The sequence below is a fragment of the Rhinolophus sinicus genome, linkage group LG07 (genome assembly GCF_036562045.2).
Source record: "Rhinolophus sinicus isolate RSC01 linkage group LG07, ASM3656204v1, whole genome shotgun sequence".
In the NCBI taxonomy this organism is placed as follows: domain Eukaryota; kingdom Metazoa; phylum Chordata; class Mammalia; order Chiroptera; family Rhinolophidae; genus Rhinolophus; species Rhinolophus sinicus.
This window is the reverse complement of record NC_133757.1, coordinates 88,212,097-88,235,249: the sequence shown is the minus strand read 5'-3', so window position 1 is coordinate 88,235,249 and position 23,153 is coordinate 88,212,097. Positions and strand designations below refer to the sequence as shown.

At 53.4% G+C, this 23,153-nt stretch overlaps 1 protein-coding gene across 3 annotated transcripts in view; it reads right to left on the bottom strand.

The window, feature by feature from the left end:
• Window positions 1-211: 211 nt before the first annotated feature.
• PEBP4 (phosphatidylethanolamine binding protein 4) overlaps window positions 212-23,153 on the bottom strand; it is a 207,335-nt gene continuing 184,393 nt past the window's right edge. For all 3 annotated transcript variants that reach the window (XM_074338233.1, XM_019714030.2, XM_074338232.1), the window contains 3 exons: window positions 13,895-13,940; window positions 11,450-11,563; window positions 212-483 (listed from right to left, as the gene is read on the bottom strand). In XM_074338233.1, the coding sequence (XP_074194334.1) occupies window positions 329-483; window positions 11,450-11,563; window positions 13,895-13,940 (315 nt within the window). In that variant the 3' untranslated portion in view covers window positions 212-328. The remainder of the gene's footprint in view (window positions 484-11,449; window positions 11,564-13,894; window positions 13,941-23,153) is intronic.

Below are 23,153 nucleotides of genomic sequence, written 5' to 3'. Positions count from 1 at the left end.
GTGAGTGATTTGCTCAAGGTCACACAGCGCCTCACTTAAAGTTCATGACCAGGGATCTCCACCTCCTGCCTGTCCATCTATCCCATTCCGCAAACCCTCCCTCCCAAGTTGCATTTACAGTCCGCAGTTCTAGACGTCGATTGATTAACTCTCATTGGTATTTGAAGGAGGACAGGCAAGGAAGTAAAACATTCAACTAGCGAGTGCTGGATGATTTTTTCTTTTTTAATTTGGAAGAAAAGGGATTCCATACGCAGAGGGGGTTCCATACTCAGACTGTCAACAGGGCACACAACCTGCAAGGCCAAGCCTGAGGTCGGGCAGGCAGTTATTTTTGCTTGGGTCTCTCCTTGGGCTCACTGCTTCTTCCTCCCGGAGCCTGGAAATTTGGAGAGTCCTGGTAATTTTCGGTCATGAACTGGGTGCTTGCTTCAGGTTCATTCAGGTCATAGCGGTTCAGAAATCTGTCCATTTTCCAAGAAGCTGGAAGGATAAACAGACCACAGGGAGGCAGTGAGAGAGAACCATGGACTTGAGAGCTGGCAGGGATGAAAGCTGCCAGCTCTGGGGAAGTGAGGGCAGCAGGTGATGACCTTCACCATTGGGCTGAAGGGGACAGAGTCCCTGGGGGTGCCTCTGGCTCCTAGCTGCAGGGACACCCCTAGATGTCAGCCGAGCACCTGGGAAGGGGCTGCTCCCCAGAAGACAATGGCGACTAAGAGTCCGGACTGAGTCAAGATTGGCCTTTGGTCTGCTTCTCCAGTGCCCATATTGAGCATAACTCTCCCTTCTCATTCACATGCAGAAAGGAAATGCCCAATCAGGTGGTCTGCCCACTTCCTCCACCCACCCCTCTTTTCCTGCAGGCTCTCCTGACCCCATGACTGAGGCCTGAACGTTTCCTTTCTTCACACCTGGTCACCCCAGCTGCTGGGGCTGAGATTGGCAGAAGTGTCTGTGCCATTCATTCAATCTCCTTCCCAGAACTCCAACCAACACCTGAGAGACCCTGGTGGCAGAGGTCATGGGGCAAGGCATATGGCCAGGGCCCCTTCCCCCGCCCTTGAGCACCTGAATCCTAAAAGGGAGCCAGTTGTGGGTAAGATATCCCCAGGCTGGGGCGTGGAGAATTCCAGCTGGTGTCCAGGTCAAAGGAGCCTCCTTAAGGGGAGAAAACACCGGGGCATCGAGGGAGTTGCATCTTCTGGGGCAAGTGTGGACAGGCCCAGTTAGCAGGGCAAGGAGGGCACAGCCCCAGGCACTGGGGAGAAGCTGAGGGAAGTGGTCAGAGGCGTATTCCCACGCTCTTGTTTCCCAAACCTTGGGCTTCAGGCACCCTTGGTGGATGGTTGCCAGATAAAACACAGGACGCTCAGTTCAATAGGAATTTCATATAAACAACAAATAATTTGTTAGTGTAAGCATGTTCTACATATTTCATGGAGCATACTTATACTAAAAAATGATTCCTTGTTTATCTGAAATTCAAATTTAACTGGGCATCCTGTTCTCTCTCTCTCTCTCTCTCTCTCTCTCTCTCTCTCTCTCTCTCTCTCCCCCACTCCCTCTCCCCTTTCTCTTTTTTTTAGCTAAATCTAACTGTCCTTGGCTGGAGGGAGTGCTCCAGGAAGACCTTGCCTGGAGCAGAGATAGGCAGTGGCCCTACGGCATGGACCGATGGAGGACAGTAATCTACAGAGAAAACAGGGTGAGTGGCTGGCAGCCTGGAAGTCTTCTCAGAGCTGCCAATTTACCCACCTATGGTCCTCTGTCTACACCCACCACCCTTTTAACAAGGAAGAAAGCAGGTCCATTGAGTGCCTTCTTCTCCACTTACCACCCCTCCTCCCAGGGGCTGTCTGCATGCCAAAGATGTTCTCAAAGGGAGGACAATTTTTAATCCAAAGAAACAAAATAATAATGACAACGCAAAAAATAATAATAGCAGTAACACACTAATATAATGCTTCCTGTGTGCCAGGCATAGTTCTAGGAACTCCACACATATACATTCAGTTCGTCTTCACAGAGTGAGACTATTTTTATCCCCAGTGCACAGATGGGGCTCTGGTGAGTTTGCTTCTTAGGTTAAGTGCTGGGGAAAAGGCCTCTGCAGGTTCCCTCAAATCCTAACTGGCTCGGTGACTGCACGCTCAGATTGGGATGGAAAACAGGGGTTTCAGGCATTCTCTTGGAGGAAGAGTAGCTGGGCTGAGAAAGCCTCTCCTGTCTGCTAGGTGGCTGCTGGGCTGACAGGTATGTGATTGATGCTGTGGGGTCTCCCACTAGGAGGCCTGGCCTTGTCCTCTGCACTCAGGGAGGCTGGCTGGTGGGCAAAGAATTGTGCTTTCACGACTCTGGGAAAGTGGGTGGATATGCATGCACACGTGTGTGCATGTGTGGGTGCTTGTACGTGTGCACGCGCGTGTGTGTGCATGTACACACCAGAGGAAGGGCTCTGAGTGAACTGGTGTGTGGCAGGCATGGGGACAAGGGGGCCTTCCCCACTGAGGGGGGCAGGAAGGAACCCGGTGGCAAGGAAGGAATTGAAACTCATCACAAGATCAGAGCAAGTGGTGGAAAGAAATCCCCTGCGCCCTGAGGGAGACCTCGCTCCCCTCTCCAGCGGTGTGCCTTCCCCGAGCTCAGATGACTTCTCTTGATGAAGCTTGGAGGGCCTTGGGGCCCTCACAGCTCCTTCCTGGTCCCATTTCCGACAACCCTGTGGTTCTTGGGCTTCTTGGGCAGCTCCTCGACCAGCCTCTGTGTCCCTCAGGAGAGCAGGGACAATGCCGCCAGCCCCTCGCCTCCCGCGGCCTCCTCCCCTGGCTTGGCTGAGTCTCCTTACACCCCCGTTTCCTGCCACACAGGGCAAGAGGAACTGACCCTGTGTATGTTCTAGAAGGAAGGGGGGGTGTGACTCAGGCCCTCAGGGGTGTGTGGGGAGAGATGGGGAGCTTGGAGGCTGTGGCTTTCGTGGTCACCACGTGGAGGAAAGCCCCATCCTGTATGACACTGCTCGTTCCCTAAGCTGTGGGGAGGCCACTGCCATGCAGGAAAAAGGCAGTGCTGCTGTCTGAGCTCTGGCCACTCCCCTTGTACCTTGGGCCCACCCAGGATGGGCCCTTCCTGGGACAGGGCAGGGTGGTGAGTGCACTTCAAAGAGCTCCAGCTGGAGGGAGAAAGGAGCAGGGTGTCTGAGGCCTATCCCCCGAGGCACCCAGTGATGGGAACCTAGAGGTCTGGTCTCCTCAGGGTGGCGTGCTGCATGTGACGCGCAGGTCTGTCCCTACACCACTCTAGGGGGCACCGGTCCCATCCCGCAAAACCAGCTTCAGGCTGTGCCGAGAGGCACCCTCTCACCTACTGGTCCGGCTGATAAGGAAGATGTTAGCAGTGAGAGATGTTAGATGTCAGAGGTGTTTCAGAAGTGGGCCAAGGGGAGAGTTAGGGAACCTTATCTAAAGGCATCGGGCTTCTGAGGCACCACTGTGTGCCTGATCTCTACTAGACCCTGGGGGTGGAGAGGTGACTGAGCCCTGTCTTCAAGAGCTGGGAGAGGGGCTCCAAACTTTCAGAGACTCATGGTTTGAGTTTGAGTTCCAGGGCCTCCAATGGCTGGAATGTTTGGGAATGGCCCTGGGGCAGGTCTTGACAGTCACTCTCTCCACTCCCAGCTTCCCAGATCTGCCGGGCTTACCTCTGTGTGGGAGTGGTTCGTCACGTGGGGTGGACAGCCCTGCTGGGCCTATTAGCGTTACACAGGTACCCAAGAGACACTGAAAGTGATGCTACACCTAGTCTGGCAGCCCCCTCCATTGTAGGACTTGGGAGAATGGTGTAGACAGCTCCTGGGCTAGCATATGGAAGCTCTGAGCTGAAGAGAATCTCAGACCCTGGGGTCCAGGCTCCCCAGCACTGACAGCTGCCTCCTCGGGGGGAGCTACTTTATCCAGGCCCCACTCCAGACCTCAATGAATATGTAATAAGACAGTTAACACTGGACTAATTAGGAGCTAGGCCTTCGCAGGGTGGCCTTGGCCAGCAGCACAGCGTACCCTCCGAACGCCACAGATGAGGTCCTCCCCTGGCAGCACCCCCAGAGTCTCTCCAGCAGGCCCACTTTTAAGACTTCCTGATAGCACAGGAGAGTGTTCCCTGAGTCTTTGCTCTAGCCAAGGGACATTCCCCACCTGATCTGTCATTTCGTCCTCAGTAGGCTTTAACGTGTTCCCCTCTCAGCCCAGGAAGTGGGGGTCCGAAGCCTCCACTGGGAGTCAGCCCCCTAGTCTGGTGGTCTAGAAAACAGGGTGGGATGCTGAGCTTTGGGGTGACCTCCTTCGTGCGGCCATGTGAGCTGCCTGAGCCTCTGCTGGGACCCAGGGGTACCTGGCTTGGAGCCGCCCTGTCACCCCAGGAAGGTGAGCTGTGTCTAACCAAAGTGGTCACCCTCTTCCCTGGCCTGCCCTGACTCTCCCCCTAGGCAGGGGCACCACTGCTGCTTGTCAGGGGACAGTGGCCCTGAATAGCAAACAAAAATTGAACGCCAGTCTAATAAGTGACCCCCCCCTCCCATGAGCGCCAGCTCGGGTCTGTAATTTGTCTGGCTCTTTGCGGGGCTGGCTGCAGTGATAGAAGCGCTGATGCCTTTCTCCTGAGATTAATGATCTCCTGGTGCTGGTGGGCGGGAGGCCGGAGCCTTTCATTTTTGTGTGCCATTAAATGACATCCAGAGACTTCCACTCAGGAGCTGAAAAGCCCTTGTTCCTTCTCTTCCAATTACTCCCGAAGAATATTTGCTGAATGTCTGATCCCGCAGGCTTGAGAGGCTGGGGACAGAGGGGACCACTTTGATTTTGGGGGAATGAGAGGGTGGGGATTCTGGAGGGTTCTCGAGGTGAGGAGAGGAGACCCTAGGAGAAGTGGAGAGTAGAAGTGTCGTTCCTAATGACCCAGTAAGTGGATCACCCTCCTCCCTCAGTCCTGTGGCTGGGGTGGGGGTGGGGAAGGGAGTGAGAGGAGGGGAGGCTCGAAGCTGTCAGTTGATCTCCCAGTGATCAATTCCAGTATTTGGTGGCGGTGTGGGCTGGCTGGAGGTTGGGGTGAAATTTGGGGAATATCTGTGGTTTCCCAATGTGGTGTTCCATATTGCGTTGGACGGTGGATGTTTGGCTTGACTGGGGCCTGCTTCCTGAAGAGGGATGCCTGGGGCCTGTGGAGGGTGCAGGCAGTTCCCAGCTTGGGCACCTGCCTGAGAGTTGCCCAGGACGGCCCCTTCTGGACGGCTGCCAAGCCCCCAGTTCTACCCGCTCTGCCAGGTGGGTGGGGCCCTTCAGAGGCAGAAGAGGGCTGCCTGACACAAGTCCACACGGTGACTCAGGGGCTGGGCTCTGGGGGGTCCTGGGGCTTGGCCAGGTGAACCACCATGGGAGGTCATGGCGGGGAGTAGGGGCTGTTTTGCAGTGGGCTGTGGTGTTTGTGTCTGTCTATGTGTGTGTGTTTGGGGCTGGTCTCCAGTCAGCGTTCCCTTCCCTACACCTTTGCCTACCCCTCCTGCTTTTCCCTCACTGCCACCAGGCTGGGTGGATTTCTTCCCAGCCCTCGTCCCTCCAGACCAAGGCCTTCTCCTGCTGGTGTTGTTTGGAGCTCTGTTGCCTTCATGCCCGTTGGCCTGCACTTTCAAACATTTCCACATAGAGCCCCTTGTCTCAATCAGTCGCAGTGCCCTGCAGGCCTTCAGACGCCACAAGCAAGACTTAAACCCCACTGGGAGGCAAGTCTCTGTCCACCCCTTCTCTCTGACCCTGGTGGGTGGGTGGCTCCCAGGAGTTGCTCAATTCAGCTTCCTATGGTGATGGGCTGCAGGTTATGGGCTGCCTAGTCGAGAGCCTCAGGACTCTTCTCTGCCCCTCCTATCCCATTTTGCAAGGAGCAGTCTCTCCGCGGGCCTCTGAGGCCACCCCTGTGACCCGCGCCTGGCATGGCCCGTTAGGTCCCCTGGCACTGGCACTGTCCTGGGCTCATTGCCTTGGACAGGCTTCTGGAGCAAGCTGTGGCATGTCATCTGTCCCGGCAGAGAGGGGATTTCCCTGGCTTACTCGTCAGAGCAGCGTGAGGCCGGCTCGTGACACCTCTGGGCGAGGTGGCTGAGGTGTGGCACAGTGCAGACCACAGTTCCACACAGCACTCAGGCCATGGGGAAGGGACGTGTGGGTGCACTGCCTTGGGTGGTTGCTGCTGCTTGTCAAGGGTGCCCGGGGAAGCGGGATGGACTTGCCCCCACTCTGTCTCCACACCAGGGCTCAGAAGTCTGGTGGTCTGGGTGGGGGAAGAGGGGATGTGAGCGAGTTGGTGACAGGTTCAGAGAGCCTGTCACATGAAGAAAATTCATTTGCGGTTAACGGAGGATCCTTGATCAACCAAGCCACGCACCGTCCTGGGTTTCAGTTTCCTCATTCACCCAAGGGCGAGGATGACCACCCCATGCAGTCCGGGGTCGGGAGGCTGGGTGTGTAAGTGGCCCTGCCTGCCCACCATTGGAACAGGGAGGACGTGGATGCTGAAATTGTCCTTTGTGGGCATGGTACTCACAGAGGTGGCTGTCTTTTTGGGTGTTAAAGGAAGTTGACGGTGAGGTGTGTTTGTGAACGTGGGGGTGTGAGAATGAGCCGTGTGTGGGGCCTCGTGAATGTGCCTACGTGGGTGTGTCCCATACACAAACACACTCATTGACTGAACGTCCAAAGTGGGCTGAGCACAGGGACAGGCAGTAGAAAGGAAACATAAGACAGAGGTGATCTCTTTCCTTGAGGAATTTACAGTCTTGAGGTGAAAGCGGGGCCCATCCAAGTGAAAAATGATGGAGTAACACAAAAGCGATAAAAGCCGATGACTAAAGAAGTACAACACAATGTTGTGTGAGCGTCTGAGAGCTGTAGACTGAGAGAAGGTGGCCTGCTGGGGTCATTGGGAGGGGCGTCATGGAGGTGATAAGCAGGATTGATGTCCTGAAGTTGGACGAGGGGCTCCAGGTTTGGGGAGGGGGAGAAATGGTACGCCCAGGTTGGCAGGTGGAGGCAAATCAGTTGTTGGGTGAGAGTGATGGGCAGTTTGTTGGCAATAAAAAAAAAAGCAGGAGTTAATGGACGTTCTTGCAGCATGTGGTACGGGAGTATGCGCCGTGTGAGGTTCGAAGGAAAGCTGTGTGTATGGACCCTCTTCAGACATATCCCCTTCCGTGCATCCAGTTGGCTCCCCTAGAATCTAGAAGTACAGATTCCAGATCCAAGGCTGCTGTGAGGAAGATGCGTTCAGAAACCAGAAACCGACGTGACTCCTGGAGGAGGCCAGAGAGCAGATTCAGGGCTTTGGGTGGGGCGATGGGAGGGTGGAGATTAGAGCTGGGGGAGGGAAGTTAACTTAGAAGCAGAGGGGGCAACTCCAGTACATTCCAGGCCCGAGGTAATGCCAGCTCCAAATGTGGGAAGGTGAACTGTGGCTTTTGGGACAAACATCCGTGAAACGGGTCCAGCGCTTGTCAGAGGGCACCAGTTCAGGCTTTGTTAGCGTCAGCGTTCTCCTCCATTTGGGATGTGGTCATGCTTGAGCTGCATGAATATCCCCCTCTTCTCTCTTTGTGAGCTATCCCAGGTGACACACATCTGTAGGAGCAGGGACTCGGTCCATGTGTCTCACTTCTGTGCCCACAGCTCCAACCACAGTGCCTTGAACACACAGCTCCTAGCGTTGTTGGGATGAACACGGAGGACATTCGTGCCAAGCCCGGTGGGGAAAATGGTGGGGACAGGCAGGAGTTGTGTACAGGCAGGAGGAGTGGGGTGGGAAGGCAGGATGTCAGCAACCGGAAGCAAGGTTATTCCGAATCCCCTTCCAGGGCCCTTGCTGTGGTCCTGGAGGCCCAGTATCTGATCGAAGTCCTCCACTCAGAAGCGTGTGGGGGTGGCTGGGCGAGTCAAGCCTGACCACCTGCTCTCTGCATCCGTCTGGCAGAACTTGGATGGGGAGAGAGCTCGGTAAGCTGGGAGCAAATGTGTTCAGGGTCACTCAGTGGTAGACCAATTCATCCAACCCCTTATCTTGATGTGGAAATTGAGGCCCAGTGATGAGAGGTGGCTTGTCCAAGTTCACACGAGAGTGTGGGTGTCAACATCTCAACATCTCTCATTTGCTGACCCCATGTATGTTGTCCTAGGGTCACAGAACAAAGAGGAATCCTACAGAGCGTGTCAGCCCCAGCATCTGAGCAATGCCGCCATCCCCCCAGTCATACAAGTTCAACTAGAATAATCTCACACTCCCTTCTCATCCTAAACCTGTCATTCACACCTCAGTCCCAGGGAGGGAGGCAACCCAACAGGACTCGGTCCAGTTAACCATCCTCCAGGGGATATCCTCTCTTCCTGGCCGCTGCATACTGACCTTTCCCCTCCAATCTCTAGAAGCTGTTCCTGCCTGCTCATCCAGAGGACACAGTGGCTGGTTGTACCACTCATACCCCAGGACATCCCACTCTCTCCACAGATACCTTCCCATGGAAAGAAAACTAAAGCAAGGCAAGCCCCAGGGCCTGTGCTCATTGGTAGGGCATCCTGGCCCTGCCTCCTGAGGGCTGGTCCAGCCCAGGGCCCCACAAGTCCCCCAAGCTCCATGCAGGTGCTTAGAGAGCACCAGGCCTTTGGAGTTGCGACGTTGTGCAGGGGCCGCTTCTGCTTTTGCAGTCGCCCCTGGGCTTATCCACGCCACAGGTCTCCATGCCTCTGGTGCCTCCGTCCTCTTACTTTGGTCAGTTCTGCCCATGGCTGCAGGTTAGTCAGCTCTCAGGAGTGCTTTTGTGCATTACTTCTTCCATGGGCAATAGTTAACAGCTGTCCATGGTACGCATCAAGGTCACCGCCACAGCCTTCCACTGTTTTCTCCTTTCATCACTATCACTTCGCAAGGGGTGCTTCTCACTTTTTTTTTTCCTTTTACATCTTTGCATCTGTGGTTTCCCAGCCCAGAGCTCCCTCTCTCCTTCACCCAAGGATTCAAATCTCCTCCTTCTCCAGGGCCCAGCCCATCCCCCACCTGCTTGTCGTAGCCTCAGGCCTGGCCATATATATAGATTCGTAGATTATCTAGGTCCAACCCCTTATTTTCTAGATGAGGCAACTGAGGCTCAGAGAGGTTAGTTGATAAGCCCAAAAGTCAAATCACTACCTAGAGACTGGAATACAGATTTCCCCACCTTGCGGTAAGTTACCTTTGTACCTTTCTTGGCTGAGGGTATGTGTCCTGCAGGGAAGGGGATCCTAGGAAGAGTTGGGACTATCCCTAAATCCCAATGAGCTCCAGGTATCCTTACAGCCAGAAACACATAATTAAGTGCTTAATTATAAGCTGCTCTGCATTGTTATTTAAGTGTTTCCAAAGTAGATTGTAAGCCCCTTGAGGGCAGGGAACATTCCCAGTGCCCTCTCATGTCCTCTCCAAAGCCTCTCGTACAGTGCCAGGCTCATGGAAGGCATCGCACAGTGGGACCAGTACCCTGCACAGGGCTATATTTGGGAGGATAATTTTCCTGCCTCCATTTCTGGAGGCAAACGAAATGGCACAGAAGAGAAAGGGACTCTTCCCAGATGCAACTCCAGTTCCTAAGTGTTCATACAGATGAAAGGTGGGTGGCACTGGAGGTCCAACAAGAAACCCTGGTTTTGACAAAGATCCAAAGGGACTAATAATGGGTTTCAGGCACGATAGGGTTCCAGCTTCCTTGCTTGCTGCCAGTATCATCAGAAGGGCACACAGGCCACTGTGTTTTCTGGAGGGTGGGCAGGGATCAAACCTCAGGCCCCAGCCATGGCAGGGGTGGGGGTATCATTGGTACACATGCCTCCCCCTTCCTCTTTGGCCCTCTTCATTGCTCCTCCTGTCATCACCTGATGTTCTCTCCTTTTCCCTCCGTCCTGCTCTCAGAAAGCACTCGAACCGCCAGAGGTGCCCTCAGGGAACTGTCTGAGCCTTATCCTGCCCAGGGCACGGCACTGGGCTCTTCATGTCTAAGGTGGGACTCAGAGGCACTGCTTTACTTCATGAGACTCCCATGTGTGTGGGGAGCATGGTATGCTCAGGTGCTAGTTTCCAGCCCCAGAAATCGCTGTGCTTACACTGGTGGAAGGGGCTTCATGACGTCTTCAGTGAGACAGGGATGCGGGGACCTGGAGAAATTGATCTTGGCCTGGGCAAGGTGCCTGTTTCTTTCTCTTCTGTCTTTGCATCCAAACTTGAAAGTGTGTCTTTGGCAAAGCCCTTGAAACAGATTTACAGATTGGCAAGGTGCTAAAGGTACCTGGGGAAGGTTCACCAGTGGAAAGGTTGCACCAACTCTGCTCCCAGGGCAGCTGGAGCCGTCTCTGATTGGTGGCCTCTGCTCAGCACATCTGAAAGGCTCCATCACTCAACCACGGGCCTTTCTGGGCTCCTCGCTCCTCTCCTCTGGAGCCTTGGGCGGCAGGATTGTAACAATGCCTTTGCTGGCTTCCCAGTGGGTGGAGGTTAGTCAGGGTCACTGGGTGAGAGAAAACGGCTGACGACACTCACCCACCCACTCACTCTCCTGCCAGCCTGGGGGATGTACTCTTTGTGCTCTCAAGTTGGCATTTGTGTGTTCCACATTATGTGCTGTTCCCTAAAATGGGGGTGGTGGTAGAGTGTACAGGAATGATTTTATTTCCCATTTCCCTGAAGAGAAACGGAAGGGTCAGAGAGGGGCTGTGGCTCACACAGGGTCAGGTGGCATTGCAGTGGTCAGGTGCCCATGGCTCTTCCCGCACCCCCAGCTCTAGCAGGAGGAGGGCTGAGGACAAACAGGCTGAGTTACCCATTAGGAAGCTATGGAGGGGTGGGCCCTCTCCAGAGTGCCAGGAGGGCTGCTCAGAGAAGCTGGTGGAGGGGCTACGGCTGGGGAAGTCTTTGCCCCACCACTGAGATGGCACCGGGCAAACAGACCAATTAACGACCAATGAAGACAGACCGGCAGGGTGGCATTCCAGGGCCCTCTTGCCCAGATCATACTCAATTACAGGGTACAATTATCTGCAGAAGTGCTGTGAGGTAGCTGCCCGCACATGCCATTCGAGGCTGCAGGGGGACAGGCTTCTCTCCTTGGCTCCAGGTTCTCCTTTTGGGACCCTAAGGTGTAGACCCCCCACCCAGCTAAATCAGCATCTTGGTCTTCTGTGGAGAGACCATATCTTATGCCAACATCTCCTTTAGGACACTCATTCCAGTTTACTCCAGAGTAAACTGGAATGAGTGTCCTAAAGAAACACCACTCTTTGACCTTCGCCTTCAAGGCTCATGGGTAAGAGGTCCTGACTTCCTCATGAGTGCATGAAGCATCGGATCCATCCAGAATTCACCCTGGCTTTGAAGCATGGGAAAGCCTTACCTCGAGTTCTGTTTTCTTCCGGAAGGAGAGAGATGCTCTTCCCTCCCTGAAGATAGACGAAGAACTGGTAGCGATGGAAGCCAGTTTGTGATGGAGGTTTGGGAGGCTGGTAGGCTATGGGAAGAAAAGGGAGAGAGGGTGAGCTCCACATGCCACATGACCCAGGAGCTCTTTGCTGCTCTGGGCAGAAGGGAAAAAGAATCATTTGTGCCTTTCATGGTCCCTGCTAACCCTGCTGGGGTCCCAGGTGGGGGCTCATCCATTGCAAACCATTAGGATGTGTCTTTGGCAGGATCTCATCCTCAGTAACCTCATTTAAGGAGCACATTTTGGGGATAGAGAGGAGGAAGAGATGTGGTCTGGTTGAAGCTCTCGGGTGCTGGCAGGCACCCGGGCCTTTCTGGGCCAGTGGGTGTTGTCGTCCTTTTGCATTAGTCTATCCTGATGGATTTCCTGCCTCAAGAGAAACCCATCTTCCTCTGAGTGCGTTTGGCAGTGGATTTTTATTTATTTTTTCAGCATTTCCTTATGAACTCAATTCCCAAAGAAGCCAATTTCTTGGCTGAATCCGGAGGATCTGGAAGTGGTTACGGGGGTGGGTGGGACTCGGTTCAAAGGTTTGATCATGGAAGCGGCAGGACCTGGGTGCTTGGGGCAACGGGATCCAACTCAGGCTCTTCCGGAGGAGAAGGCCCATCTCCCTCCCTTGTGCTGTCTGCGCAGGAGGCAGATCTTTACTGGGGGAAAAGCGGGGTGGAGACCTCCCTATTCTTCCCCCAGTCTATGCAGGGCCCTGGGGTTTTGCAGGCCAGTCTGGGCCATTCCAGCTGGGCCTCCCTCCAGGAGTGCTCTGCCTCTCTCACCTCGCCTCCCTCTCTTCATCTCCCTCTCCAGGGAGCCAAGAACCTTCCTGGGGGTGGACGGAATGTGTGCAATGAGGATGCTAGTGGGAGGGAGTATTGGTACTTTATAGTCGCCTTCCTCTTCTGATCACTAGACAAGAGCCACTTGCTGCCTGGAGCTTTGGGCGTGTGCCTCATGGTGCACTTCCGGCCCCGGGGCCTCCAGTGTGCCTACAGCCAGGGGATTCCTGACGATTCTCTCCCCGAGTGTTTGGATTGCATCCAGATATGTGTGTGTGTGTGTGTGTGTGTGTGTGTGTGCGTGTGTGCGTATGTTCAGAGTGAGAACAGCACAGGGGGTGCCAAGAGCCACGTGAGTTTGTGTGACTTGGGGTCTCCAAGGGGGCAGGCACAGGTGTTGGAAGCGTTGGTATGCATGTGCTCGGAGGCTTTCTTGGAGGTTCTCTGTCAGTATGTGTGTAAATCAGCGTTTTTTTTCCACAAACACGGCCAGCACTGAGAAAGCCTTCTGACCATAGGTGTGCGCCGGAGGGTCTCTTTGTGTGCGTGGTGTGTAGAGGGCATATATGGCCGGGCCAGCTTTCAGCAAGGTTGGTGGGTGTGGAGGTGGCGAGTGCACTTGCGGGTGGGTGTATCCTGTGCTGCCAGACACTGGTGACCGTGGTTCTATGTGGATAAGGCTGGAGTTGGAAATCACTGGTTTTGTGCAGCTGGGAATTATCCTCAGGGGAGATGGAGGCTGAATCCCTTTCACTAGCAAGCTTTCCTGAAGAATCCCCCCTCGGAAAGTAGGGACCACAGGCGTAAGGAGGAAAAGAGGAGACACAGGTTGGGCCACTGCTTGGGGCCAGGCCCCGGCGGACTGCTTCCCTTGTGACATCTTAATCGTCTTCACAACTTGGCAATAAGGTGGGGCTATTGCCACTTTTTGGATGAGGAAACTGTGGCTCTGAGAGATTAAGCCAGGCGGACAGTAGATGGTACAGCTGGGGTTTGAATCCAGGCCTATCAGGTGCCTCACCTGCGGTGATTTATGGAACCATGAGGTTAGGTTGGCGATTTTGCTCAGCCCTGTGCCAGAGGCCAGCTCACCCCCTGAACATCCCCTGTAAGTTGAGTGGAAAGCCTGCTCTGCTGCTGGGATCCGGGAGGGAGAGAGGGGGTGCTGGTGGCAAGGATGAGGTGGGAAGAAGAGAGCATCAGAGAAGAGGGAGGTCTATGTAGCCACATGCAACCACATCCTGGAACTGGGAGCGGAAATGGAGAGAGGTGGGCAGGGGGAAGGGAATGACACCACCCATCCCCGCCAGGAGAGGGGACACGGGTTCTCTCCTGCAGACTCCTGCATTCATGCTGGCTCCGTCCCTTACGAGCTGTGTGACACAGGGCAGGGGGGTCTGCACCTCCATTTCATTCTCTTTAAAATAGAGATATTGATGGCAGCGATCTTAAAAGGCAGTTGAGAAGATTAAATCAGAGCAGACCGTAAACTCTTGGATCAGTGCTTTGCATACTGTGAAACGGCAACATGAAATTGTATTGTTATCATTCTGGCTGGGGGGCGCTGCAGGGTCTTACTCACCTGATAACTCCCGGCCCAGTATCTTCCCTTTCTTCAAGTCAATGCCCTGAAACAAGAGACGGGAGAGGGTCACTGCTGGGTCAGCAGCAGAAGGCCACACCATCACCCGCGGGCTCTGCTGAGTTCTAACTCTCTCTGAGTGAGGGGTATTGGGGAGGGAGGAAGATGCATGGCTGCTCCTGGCAGATGCTCCCAGAACGGGCCTTGGGGTTTGGAATGGTGCCTCGGGACCCAGGGAGAGAGGACACAGACATTGCTGAGAGTGGCCTGGTGGCAAGGGGTAGACTCCTGAACTCTGGAGAGGCCTGAGAGGACTCTTCCTGAGAGGCTGCCCCACTTCCGCCATCCAAGCCCCCAGACTAGGCACAGGGCACAACTCTCAGCCTGTGGGGTCCGGTCAGATCTGAGGCAGGGGCTGACAATCCTCAGAGGATTGCTCAGCCAGCCCTTCCTCTCAGGCTCATTGGGGCCTTCGGAACATTAGGCCAATGGCCGTCTGAACAGCCAGAAAGGCCAGGAAAGGGAGAAGGAAGCCTGATTCTGAGGCAGCTTCTTCCCCAGCCTCAGCCCCCGACCCCCTGCCCCACCCACTGGGGAAGATTCTTTGGCTGCTGGGACAGCCTCAGTTTTCCTCCTTCTCTTCCTTCCCCTCCCTTCTCCCCTCCACTCAGTGTCTGGGGGATAATGAGGCGATCGTGGGGGCGGGTGCTAATTAATGTTTGCGCAGGACTGGGAGATGCTTAGATGAAAGGGACTGGAGCTGGGCCCCTGAGTCCGTGCCACAGCTTGGGGCCCCAGGCCATGCTAGTTAGCCCTGTGGCCCCTAGGAGTGGGGTTTTATAGCCTTAATGATGGTGATTAGAGTGGCTCTTCATTGATTCTGCCAACACCTAACTGTGCCCTGGCCACCTTTCCACCAGGCCCTTCCTGGTACAGCCCTTGCTCGTCCCCTCGCAGAGGTACTCCAGGAGGTGGTGGGGGAATGGGGGTGCTCAGGGTGGTGGGGAGTATGGGGGTGCTCAGGATGGTGGGGGGTGGGGGTGCTGGGGTGGTGATGAGGGAACAGGGTAGAGTGGTAGGGGTATTGAGGGGAAGCGTGAGATTTCATCTCAGTTCTCTGGAAAAATCTCAAAGTCAGTTGGGTAACCCAACCCCTCCTACGGTTTACTTTTTAACAAAACTAAAGCCCCACCTCCCATTCTAGAAATCCCTCCCTGCCACCTCCTCCCCTTTAAGGCTGCAACTTGCCCACCAACTACTCTCACTTTGGGCCTCCTTTGGGTCTGGTTAGGGTAAGGAGCCGAGACTATAGAGGGAGGGACCCTTCCACCTTGGGCCCCTTCCTACTTTGCTTTCTTTACCCCACACAAGTGAGATCTCTGTCTTTTGACATCCTTCCACCCTCTCTCACTGGGTCCTGTCTGCTCAGGGGCATTCAGGCAGCCTTCAAATTCAATCCCTCAGACACAGCAGAACACACTCCGGCTCTGCTTTGGCCCTCTCTCAGCTCAGGGCCCCCACTCCCCCATTAGCAGCTTTGCCTTATCAAGTGCTGGCATGAGGCATAGGTGCTTAGGTGTGGCCAGGGGCTGAGATGCTGGGATGCCAGGATGAAGGGAAGGGGTTGGGGCTCCTCGATCCCCATCTCCCCAAGGAGAGTTGCTGAGAGCCTGAAGGACTAGCTGCCACTCTCCCAAAGTAGCTCTCTGGCCACCCTAACAAGATTGAGAGAAGGTGGTTGAGCCCAGGGAAGCCTGGCCCGGCCCAGCCAGCTCTGAACTCCCAGCCTCCCCCTCATTCCTTTCCCAGTCAGCCCAGCCAGCGGTTTGTTTAAACAAAACAATAGCAACCTAAACTGGCTGTTTCTTTTCAATTCCCCACAGGCTTGGGTCCCACCCAGAGTGATAAACAGGCCTCCCTCCTCTGTGTGGTGTGGGAGGGGGTGAGGGTGGAGGCTGGGCCCCTAAGGTCAGGGAGTTGGTGTGTGCAGAGCAGTGTGGAAAGTCTGATCTGTAGCCTTGATCAGGGTGGGAAGGCTCTCTTCCCCTCCCTTTCCCTCTGGGGAGTCTTTTCTCATCAGCTGGGGCCAGCTTGGCAAAGACACAGGCAGACCCTGGGATTCATTGTGTGAAGCCAATGGCCTTTCCTGTGGCCTTCCCTGGGCCCGCTGCCCCTGAGCTCCGCCCAGGCAGCTGCTGGGGGGCTGTGAGCAGAGGGCATCCCTGGCCTTCAGAGGCTTTTGGATCTCTCTGGAGCTTGTCATATGGACAGGCACTGGTCTTTGCTGGAAGAGCAGGGAAGGAAGGCTTCGGAGGAAGGACCGGGGGTAAAGGGGCCCCCACTGGCATGTGGTCAGGGTGGCTGGTATTTACTCTCATCGGGTTGAGCATTGGCTAAGCTCCCTTTGGCCATAAACCTCCCCTCATTGGTCTGTCCTAGGGAGCCTAAAATTTCTACCATAGAATCAATACTTGGGAGGGGCCTTAGGAAACCAAATTCAAAGGGTGAGAAAGTTGAGCCCCCAAAGAGGTCATACTACTCGTCCAGAGCCACAGGAGCAAGAGGGAGAAACCCAGAATCTTCTAGGAGAAACAGGCCTCAGACCCTTTGACCTCTGAGACCCACTATGGCTTTGGACTCTCAGAGCTGTCCTGTGCTTTTTCTATGACATTGTAACAATCCCTTCACTTCTCTAGGAGGCTTCTTTCTCTTCCTTCCTTCCTTCCTTCCTTCCTTCCTTCCTTCCTTCCTTCCTTCCTTCCTTCCTTCCTTCCTCTCTCTCTCTCTCTCTCTCTCTCTCTCTCTCTCTCTTTCAAAAACCATTATTAAAATACACAGATACTACCTGGAGGGCTGGGGCCATGGTGGAAATGGTTAGCACCCATCCCCCTGTATGAAAACATGAGCTCTCCTAAAGAATCTTTGTGGGCTGCAGTATCACATTTAGCCTGAGATCACCTTAGAAAGCTGGACATCTCTGGGGCTGGATGAGATTCAGGGATGTTTCTAGAGGGGAGGGGGGGGAATCTATCATTCTAGTACTTCCCATGGAGACTGGACTGAGGGAAGTGCCCTGATGGTAGGTGATGAACCCAACATTTGAGGGACAGACCCCACACCTATCAAGTCTGAGCAGAGAGGAGCTTTGGAAAGGGAGCCTGCAGGAGGGGAAGGGCTGCGGGGAGCACCCCCAAACCTTGCTGTCTCACCTGGAGCCCCTGTCCCCAGCCCCCAGGTAGGCGGCTCCACTTTAAGATGGGCCCAGGGCACAGAAATATCCTCCTTTCCCTTACTACAGGTAAAACAGATTGACATTTTCAAAAGGAACTTGTCTAAATGCTAACGTTAAAAAAAGGACATAATTATAGAAATTACAAACAGCACAGAAATAGTCTGCTTTCTGATCCTCAAGAACATTGAGAAGACCGGCGTGGGTTTTTCAGGCTATCAGGACAGGAGCACCCCAGGTGTCTGGGCTTGGGACGACATCCTCGGCCCTTCTAAGTGTCAGGGATTGGAGGACCTTGGGAAGGTAGCTTTTTTTCTTATCAGGATCCTTTGGAAATGGGGAGCCTGATACCCATCACCCTCCTAGCAGGAGAGGGGAAGAGCGCATAGAACATTCATCAGTAGGACTCTTAAATGCCCAGGATTAATAAGAATAGTCTCTTCTTTTTTCCTTAGAAGTTGGTCCCCAATGTGTGTGTGTGTGCATGTGGGGTATGTGCATGAGTGCCTGGCATAGGAATGGGCACAAATTATTCCAACTGCGGAGAAGGATCTCGACTCGATGGACACTTTGGAGGAATTTCTGGGTTTATAGAACATGAGATTTCTTCTCCAGCTCTCTCTCACCCCAGAACCCCCTGCTTCTCTGTCAAGCTAGTTTGGAACTGGCACGTGAGATGCTTAGGAAAGGTTGGGGCTCGACTGACAGTCAAGCAACTCCATTCTTGGACCAGGGCGATGCAGACAGTCTTACCAGACTTGTTCTGACTGACTTGTCTTAGGTCAAGTAAAGAGCACAGTGCTAGAAGCTGGGCACCTGCCCTGCCATCATTAGCTTACACTGGTAATGAGCTTTCAGTGTTTATTCTCCAGGGCACTATTCAACCGGTGGATGTCACAGCAGCCCATGCATGGGAAGGGCAGAGATCGGTCTCCCCATTTGACTGAAAGAAACCCAGAGAAGCTTCTCAAGGACAGTGACTGCATCCTGCCTATCTCTGTAGCCCATAAGATACCTTGCACACAGAAGGGGAAGTAGGCATGGTCGGTGCCCGAGCCTATCCTCTGACCCTTGCCACGTCAGTGCTCCCCGGCTCCACTTCCTGTTTCTCTTGGCCTCTCCACCACCTGTGCAGTAGGGCACGTGTGCTAGGTGTTAACAGCCCTTGGCAACAGCTCTGAACCAATGGCTGATTAAGAACTGGTGCATCACTACTTCAGCTCCTTGCCTTTTGAGGGGAATGACTGAGCCGTATATGTCACGCCGGCTCCAGGTACCCAGGGTGGCACTTATTTGTACATGAACCTTGACTGGATGCCTTCCTTATCCTGTCTTACCCACTCCTTTACTGGTGTTCCCTTGTGTCCCCTTGAAAATAAACTACTTGCGTGGGAATTCAGGTCTCAGGCTCTGCTTCTAGGGAAATCCAAGCTAAGACAGTGAGGGTCCAATAGACATTTATGGAATGAATGGGGAGATGAGTGAAGCTCATCTAAATGTCTAAAATGTCATGGGTAGCCGGCCTCAGCGCCACGGGGAGAAGTCTGTCCTCCTGACTCTGTTTCCTGATCTCATCTGATAGGACCAAACTACTGCCATCTAGATCTGGATTCTTCCGTCCTCCAGGACCAGGTCCCCGAGTTCCCTGACAGAATTGGTCCCTGATATATTAAGCCCTGGGAGAACCACAAACATGAACCAACTAGATAGAAGTCACCTCTATCCTTTGTTTCTTGTCCCCTTGGGAACAACCAGAAAGCTACGTTATCTGAGAATAGAGCAGGGGTGTCCAAACTTTTTTCAACGCTTTTCCACCAAGGGCCATATGCGGTAAAATACACAAATAGCCGGGCCACTCACTCGAGGTGAAGTACCTATTGCCTCACCTGGTTTATTTAAGTAAACTAAATATATTTTTGGAATTTGCTGCGGGCCAATAAAAAATGGATTGCGGGCCGCAGTTGGCCCGCGGGCCGCAGTTTGGACACCCCTGGAATAGAGGGTCCAGAGACACCCCTCCTCTGCTCTCCCCAAACCTGGGGACTACTTTACGTAAGGGCTCTTTGAGACATAGGGGCCAGATATGTGAGGTCTGGTGGGTAGGGAAGGGGCCTGGTTCAGTGCTGGTCCCAGCAGGGAGGCCGGCCCAGTTTCCTCATCCCCCTTCAATTACCCACAGGCAACTGGCCGCCCACCTGAAGGCCCCAGGTACTCAGGCTTGCTGACCCCTGAAGTAGAGGGTCAGCGGCACATTTCCTGGAGCGTGCGGGAGATGATTTAATCCCTTCACCCACCTCTTCCCATCTGGACAGGAGGATTCAATCATTTCTCCTGCCTGGCTGCAAATCCCAGAGTGAGCAGTTTTACTTTTTGATCTCTGGGGTGGGGGGCATCAGAAGAATCCTGAACTTGAAAGATGAGGTACAGAAAGATGTCATGGAAATACGGGAGAGAGGCGGGAGAAGTGAGCAAAACAGAGCACTTGGGTGGGGGTGGGGGGAGGAACGGAAAAACAGGGAAAAATAGAAACAGTTCCAGGCTCTGTGACACTGGCACCAAAATGAGAAAGCTCCTTGCTGTTTTGCACAGCTGCCTGCAAGCTGCCAAGTGGCAAAGGAGCCAGGAAAAGGCACAAGATTGGAAAGTGCTACCCAGCAGTCTGTGTGTTCTGCAATTAACAAGGGCTAGGTGAATGGAAGGCACTGACAGCTCCTGGGCTTGGAGAGCCCCAGGGGCCTAACAGCAGCCTGGAGAGGACCCAGCCCCCAGACTGGTGCCTGCTCCATGGGAAAAGGCTGTGATCAATTAATCCTATGGCCTGCTTTTTTGCCCGAGGGCCAGGGAAAGGAGGGCTGGCCACTGTGGTGGGTGGAATGGAGTCGTGGGAAGTGCTGAGAAGGAGGCACAGACCTGAGCCCTCCTGGGAGCTTCTAGACTCCAGGATGTAGGATGGTCAATTAATTCGTGTGCCAGTTTCCCTCAAGAAGTGTCAACATCAAAGACCTGATAAGCCTCTTCCTGGCACCTTCGTTGGGGGCTGCATGTGAATATTGTGTTTAGAATACACCGTCGATGATTGGCAGATTCTGGTATCTTGGCACCGCCTGGCTGTAAGACCCATGGGTTGTGATTCCCAGTTTGGCTTCAGATTTAGAGTCAGTTACTTCCCTGGGTCTCCAGATGTCAAAATGGGGTGGGGTGGGGCGTGGCTGAGGAGGAATGATCTGCTTCCTGGAGTAAGTATAATCCTTACCCAGATGGGAGGGGCTTCAGTCAGGGCTTCACCGCTCTCCATGACACTGGGTTAAGAGGCAAGATGCCCCAAGGCCAAGGTTGTCTGTGGCTTTAAAAGTACAAGCTGTCCAGGCCCTTTGTGCAGGCCATATGGAAGTGCATGCAGTTCCCAAGTAAGTCACGCTGTCTTGCACCTGTGTGTATGTGATAGCATCTAGCAGAGACTTGGCCCCGAGGAACGGCGGCTGAAGAGATGGATAGATAAATGAACCAATGAATGAGAAGCCTTGTGTTGGAGAAAGAAATATGAATGAGACATACTTTATGGTATTGAGGAGCTCATGGTCTAGTGGGACAGATAAGTCAACAAAGAAATAACTCTACCATAGGCCTAAATCATTGAAGACTATAGGAAATGTAGAGGCGCGTAGGAAGTTGTAACTGCTTCGGGAGACTGGTCAGGGAAAGCTGTGAAAGGAGGCTATCTACTCTCTCTGGGGCTTGAAAGGATGCGTTGGAGCTTTTCAGTTTTCCAGTGGACAAGATAGGGGAGAGGAAGGGCAGCTTATGTTGAGGAAACGGAATAAACAATATATAGATATGTAAACAAGATCTGAAAGGAACAGGTGGGTTTGGAAGAAACTCAAGATAAGGTTGGAAATGAGGGCTGGGGTTAGGCTTGAACGGTAGGCGATGCTTCTGATATCTGAGAATCAAAGCTATCAGCAACCTAAACTGAGGGTCTTATAGACCCTGGGTAAGAACTTTTTCTGTTTTCCAAATTCTCAGCAACTGTGTCCCAGGAGGGTTATCAGAGGGGGCTGGTGAAGCTGCCTCTCTGGTCAGGAAAGGTTCTGGGTGGGGCTAGGCTTTGGGAAGTCAGAGCTGGATGGAGCTGAACCCCATCACCATAGCCTCACTCAGAGCAGGTCAATCTGGGATCCCAAATGCCTCCCTTTTACAAACTATAACTTTTTGTTATAGGTCATTAAAGTACCATGTGTTCATTGTAAACAACAACAACAACAAAATTAAAATACAGAAGAAAAAAAAACTATCAAGAAAAAGAATCCCCTGGGCCAGTCCACGTACAGATAACTGTCTTGAGAACACATGACTCCCTTCTTTGCATTTGGGTCCCAAAGTTTCTCATCACACAGGTGCCAGCTTCAAGCCCCTGGTGCCCTCTGGGGCCTGCGCTGGCTGGACTCCCATCTCACCTCCTGCCTGGGGAAACTTGCCCAAGTTACTTTCAGTGTCTGAAGCTCAGAGACTGATTCGGACCTCGGGAGATGGTGGACCCACGCCTCTTTCACCCTTTCCCGTCACAGGTCACCCATTCTCTGATTGTGGTTCCAAAGTAGGTTTAGGAGGAGGGTGGGCAGGAAAAGAGGGATAAAGAACACAGTGTATGGTCTTATTAAATCTGTCCCACTTAGAACTGGACAAGAAATGTTAAGGTAGGTTGAGAGCAAGTATCATGAGTTGATAGCTAAGTATAATTATTATGCTTCAATGTCAGTTTAGACTAAAGACTGCCATTTCTGGATACACAGAACAAAAGCCAAAGTTGGAATCAACTACAGTTTGCTGGAATGCCTCATTTATCTGGAATCCTGCAGAGAATTGGGTATTCTTCATAAGCACACTTCCCTGATCTCTCGAATCTTATATTTTTAGCTCCCCCAACTCCTTTTATCTCAACAATTTTGGATAACGATCTTATTAAAACACTAGTTCTTGTCTTCTTAAACACACAACGGAGCAAACCTTATGTAATTTTAAACACAGTGGAGAACCCATTTTGCACCCTGCTGTAGCACCAGGCTGAAGGCTGACAAACAGGTCATTCAGCCTTCCGCCTGCTCAACTTCCTTAGGAGCCAATAATTTAAGATTTATGTAGTAGTGGTCAGTATACCAAGAAAGGGGATCCACCTCTTGTGGTTGCCTAAAATGCGGCGGGCATTCCGCCAGCCTCTTCACACAAGTAGTTCACTCTGATACCCCGCCTTCCAGAACCTTTGCTACTATGCTGAGTGGCCCTCAAGAGCCCCCCACCCGGGGAGGGCAGAGGCCTGCCCTGAGGAAGGAGTTGTGCTTTGGTCTGATTTCTGGCAGCTGCGAGAGCTAGGGAAATCCCGTTAAAAGCAGCCCCACTTGATTAGGGACTAAGTTGTTGACACAGCCATCCTTAAGGGCCACCTGGGCTCCAGTCCAGTGTCATTACCGATTAGCTACATGACCTTGAGCAAGACAATTTCCCAGTGTCTCAGTTTCCATACCTATCAAGCAGCAATGATAATGATACCTGCCCTGGTTTCCTCACACAGTTGTTGGGAAGATGAAATTAGGAAATGAAATATTCTAAAGTCCCGCAGTGCCGTCCAAGCATACAGGTCACGATGGCTCCCCTTCCCTGGGCTCAGCAGAGGAAGGAGGGGCACAGCAGCCAGGACTCATCCTGTGAGCTCTCTGTTGCTGTGATGGGCCTAAGGAATCTCCTGGCAGGGTCAACCTCATGAGGCTAATGGCTGTGCCGTGGGCTCAGAGGTTACTCAGCTGTGAATGTGGGGCCCGTCCCGCTGGGTCTGCACTCACCCGGCGTGTGTGGAGTGTGGCACATAATGTATATTAATATGCTTTGATGAGGGGCATTAATATCTCCTAATGACACCATCTGAGCCTGGCCTCCTTCCTCCTCTCGCTCCTTGCTCCTTTCTCCACCTCCCACCCCACGGAGATACTCTCCCAGCTGAGATTGACAGACGCTGGTGGCCCAGAGGAGGGTCAGGAG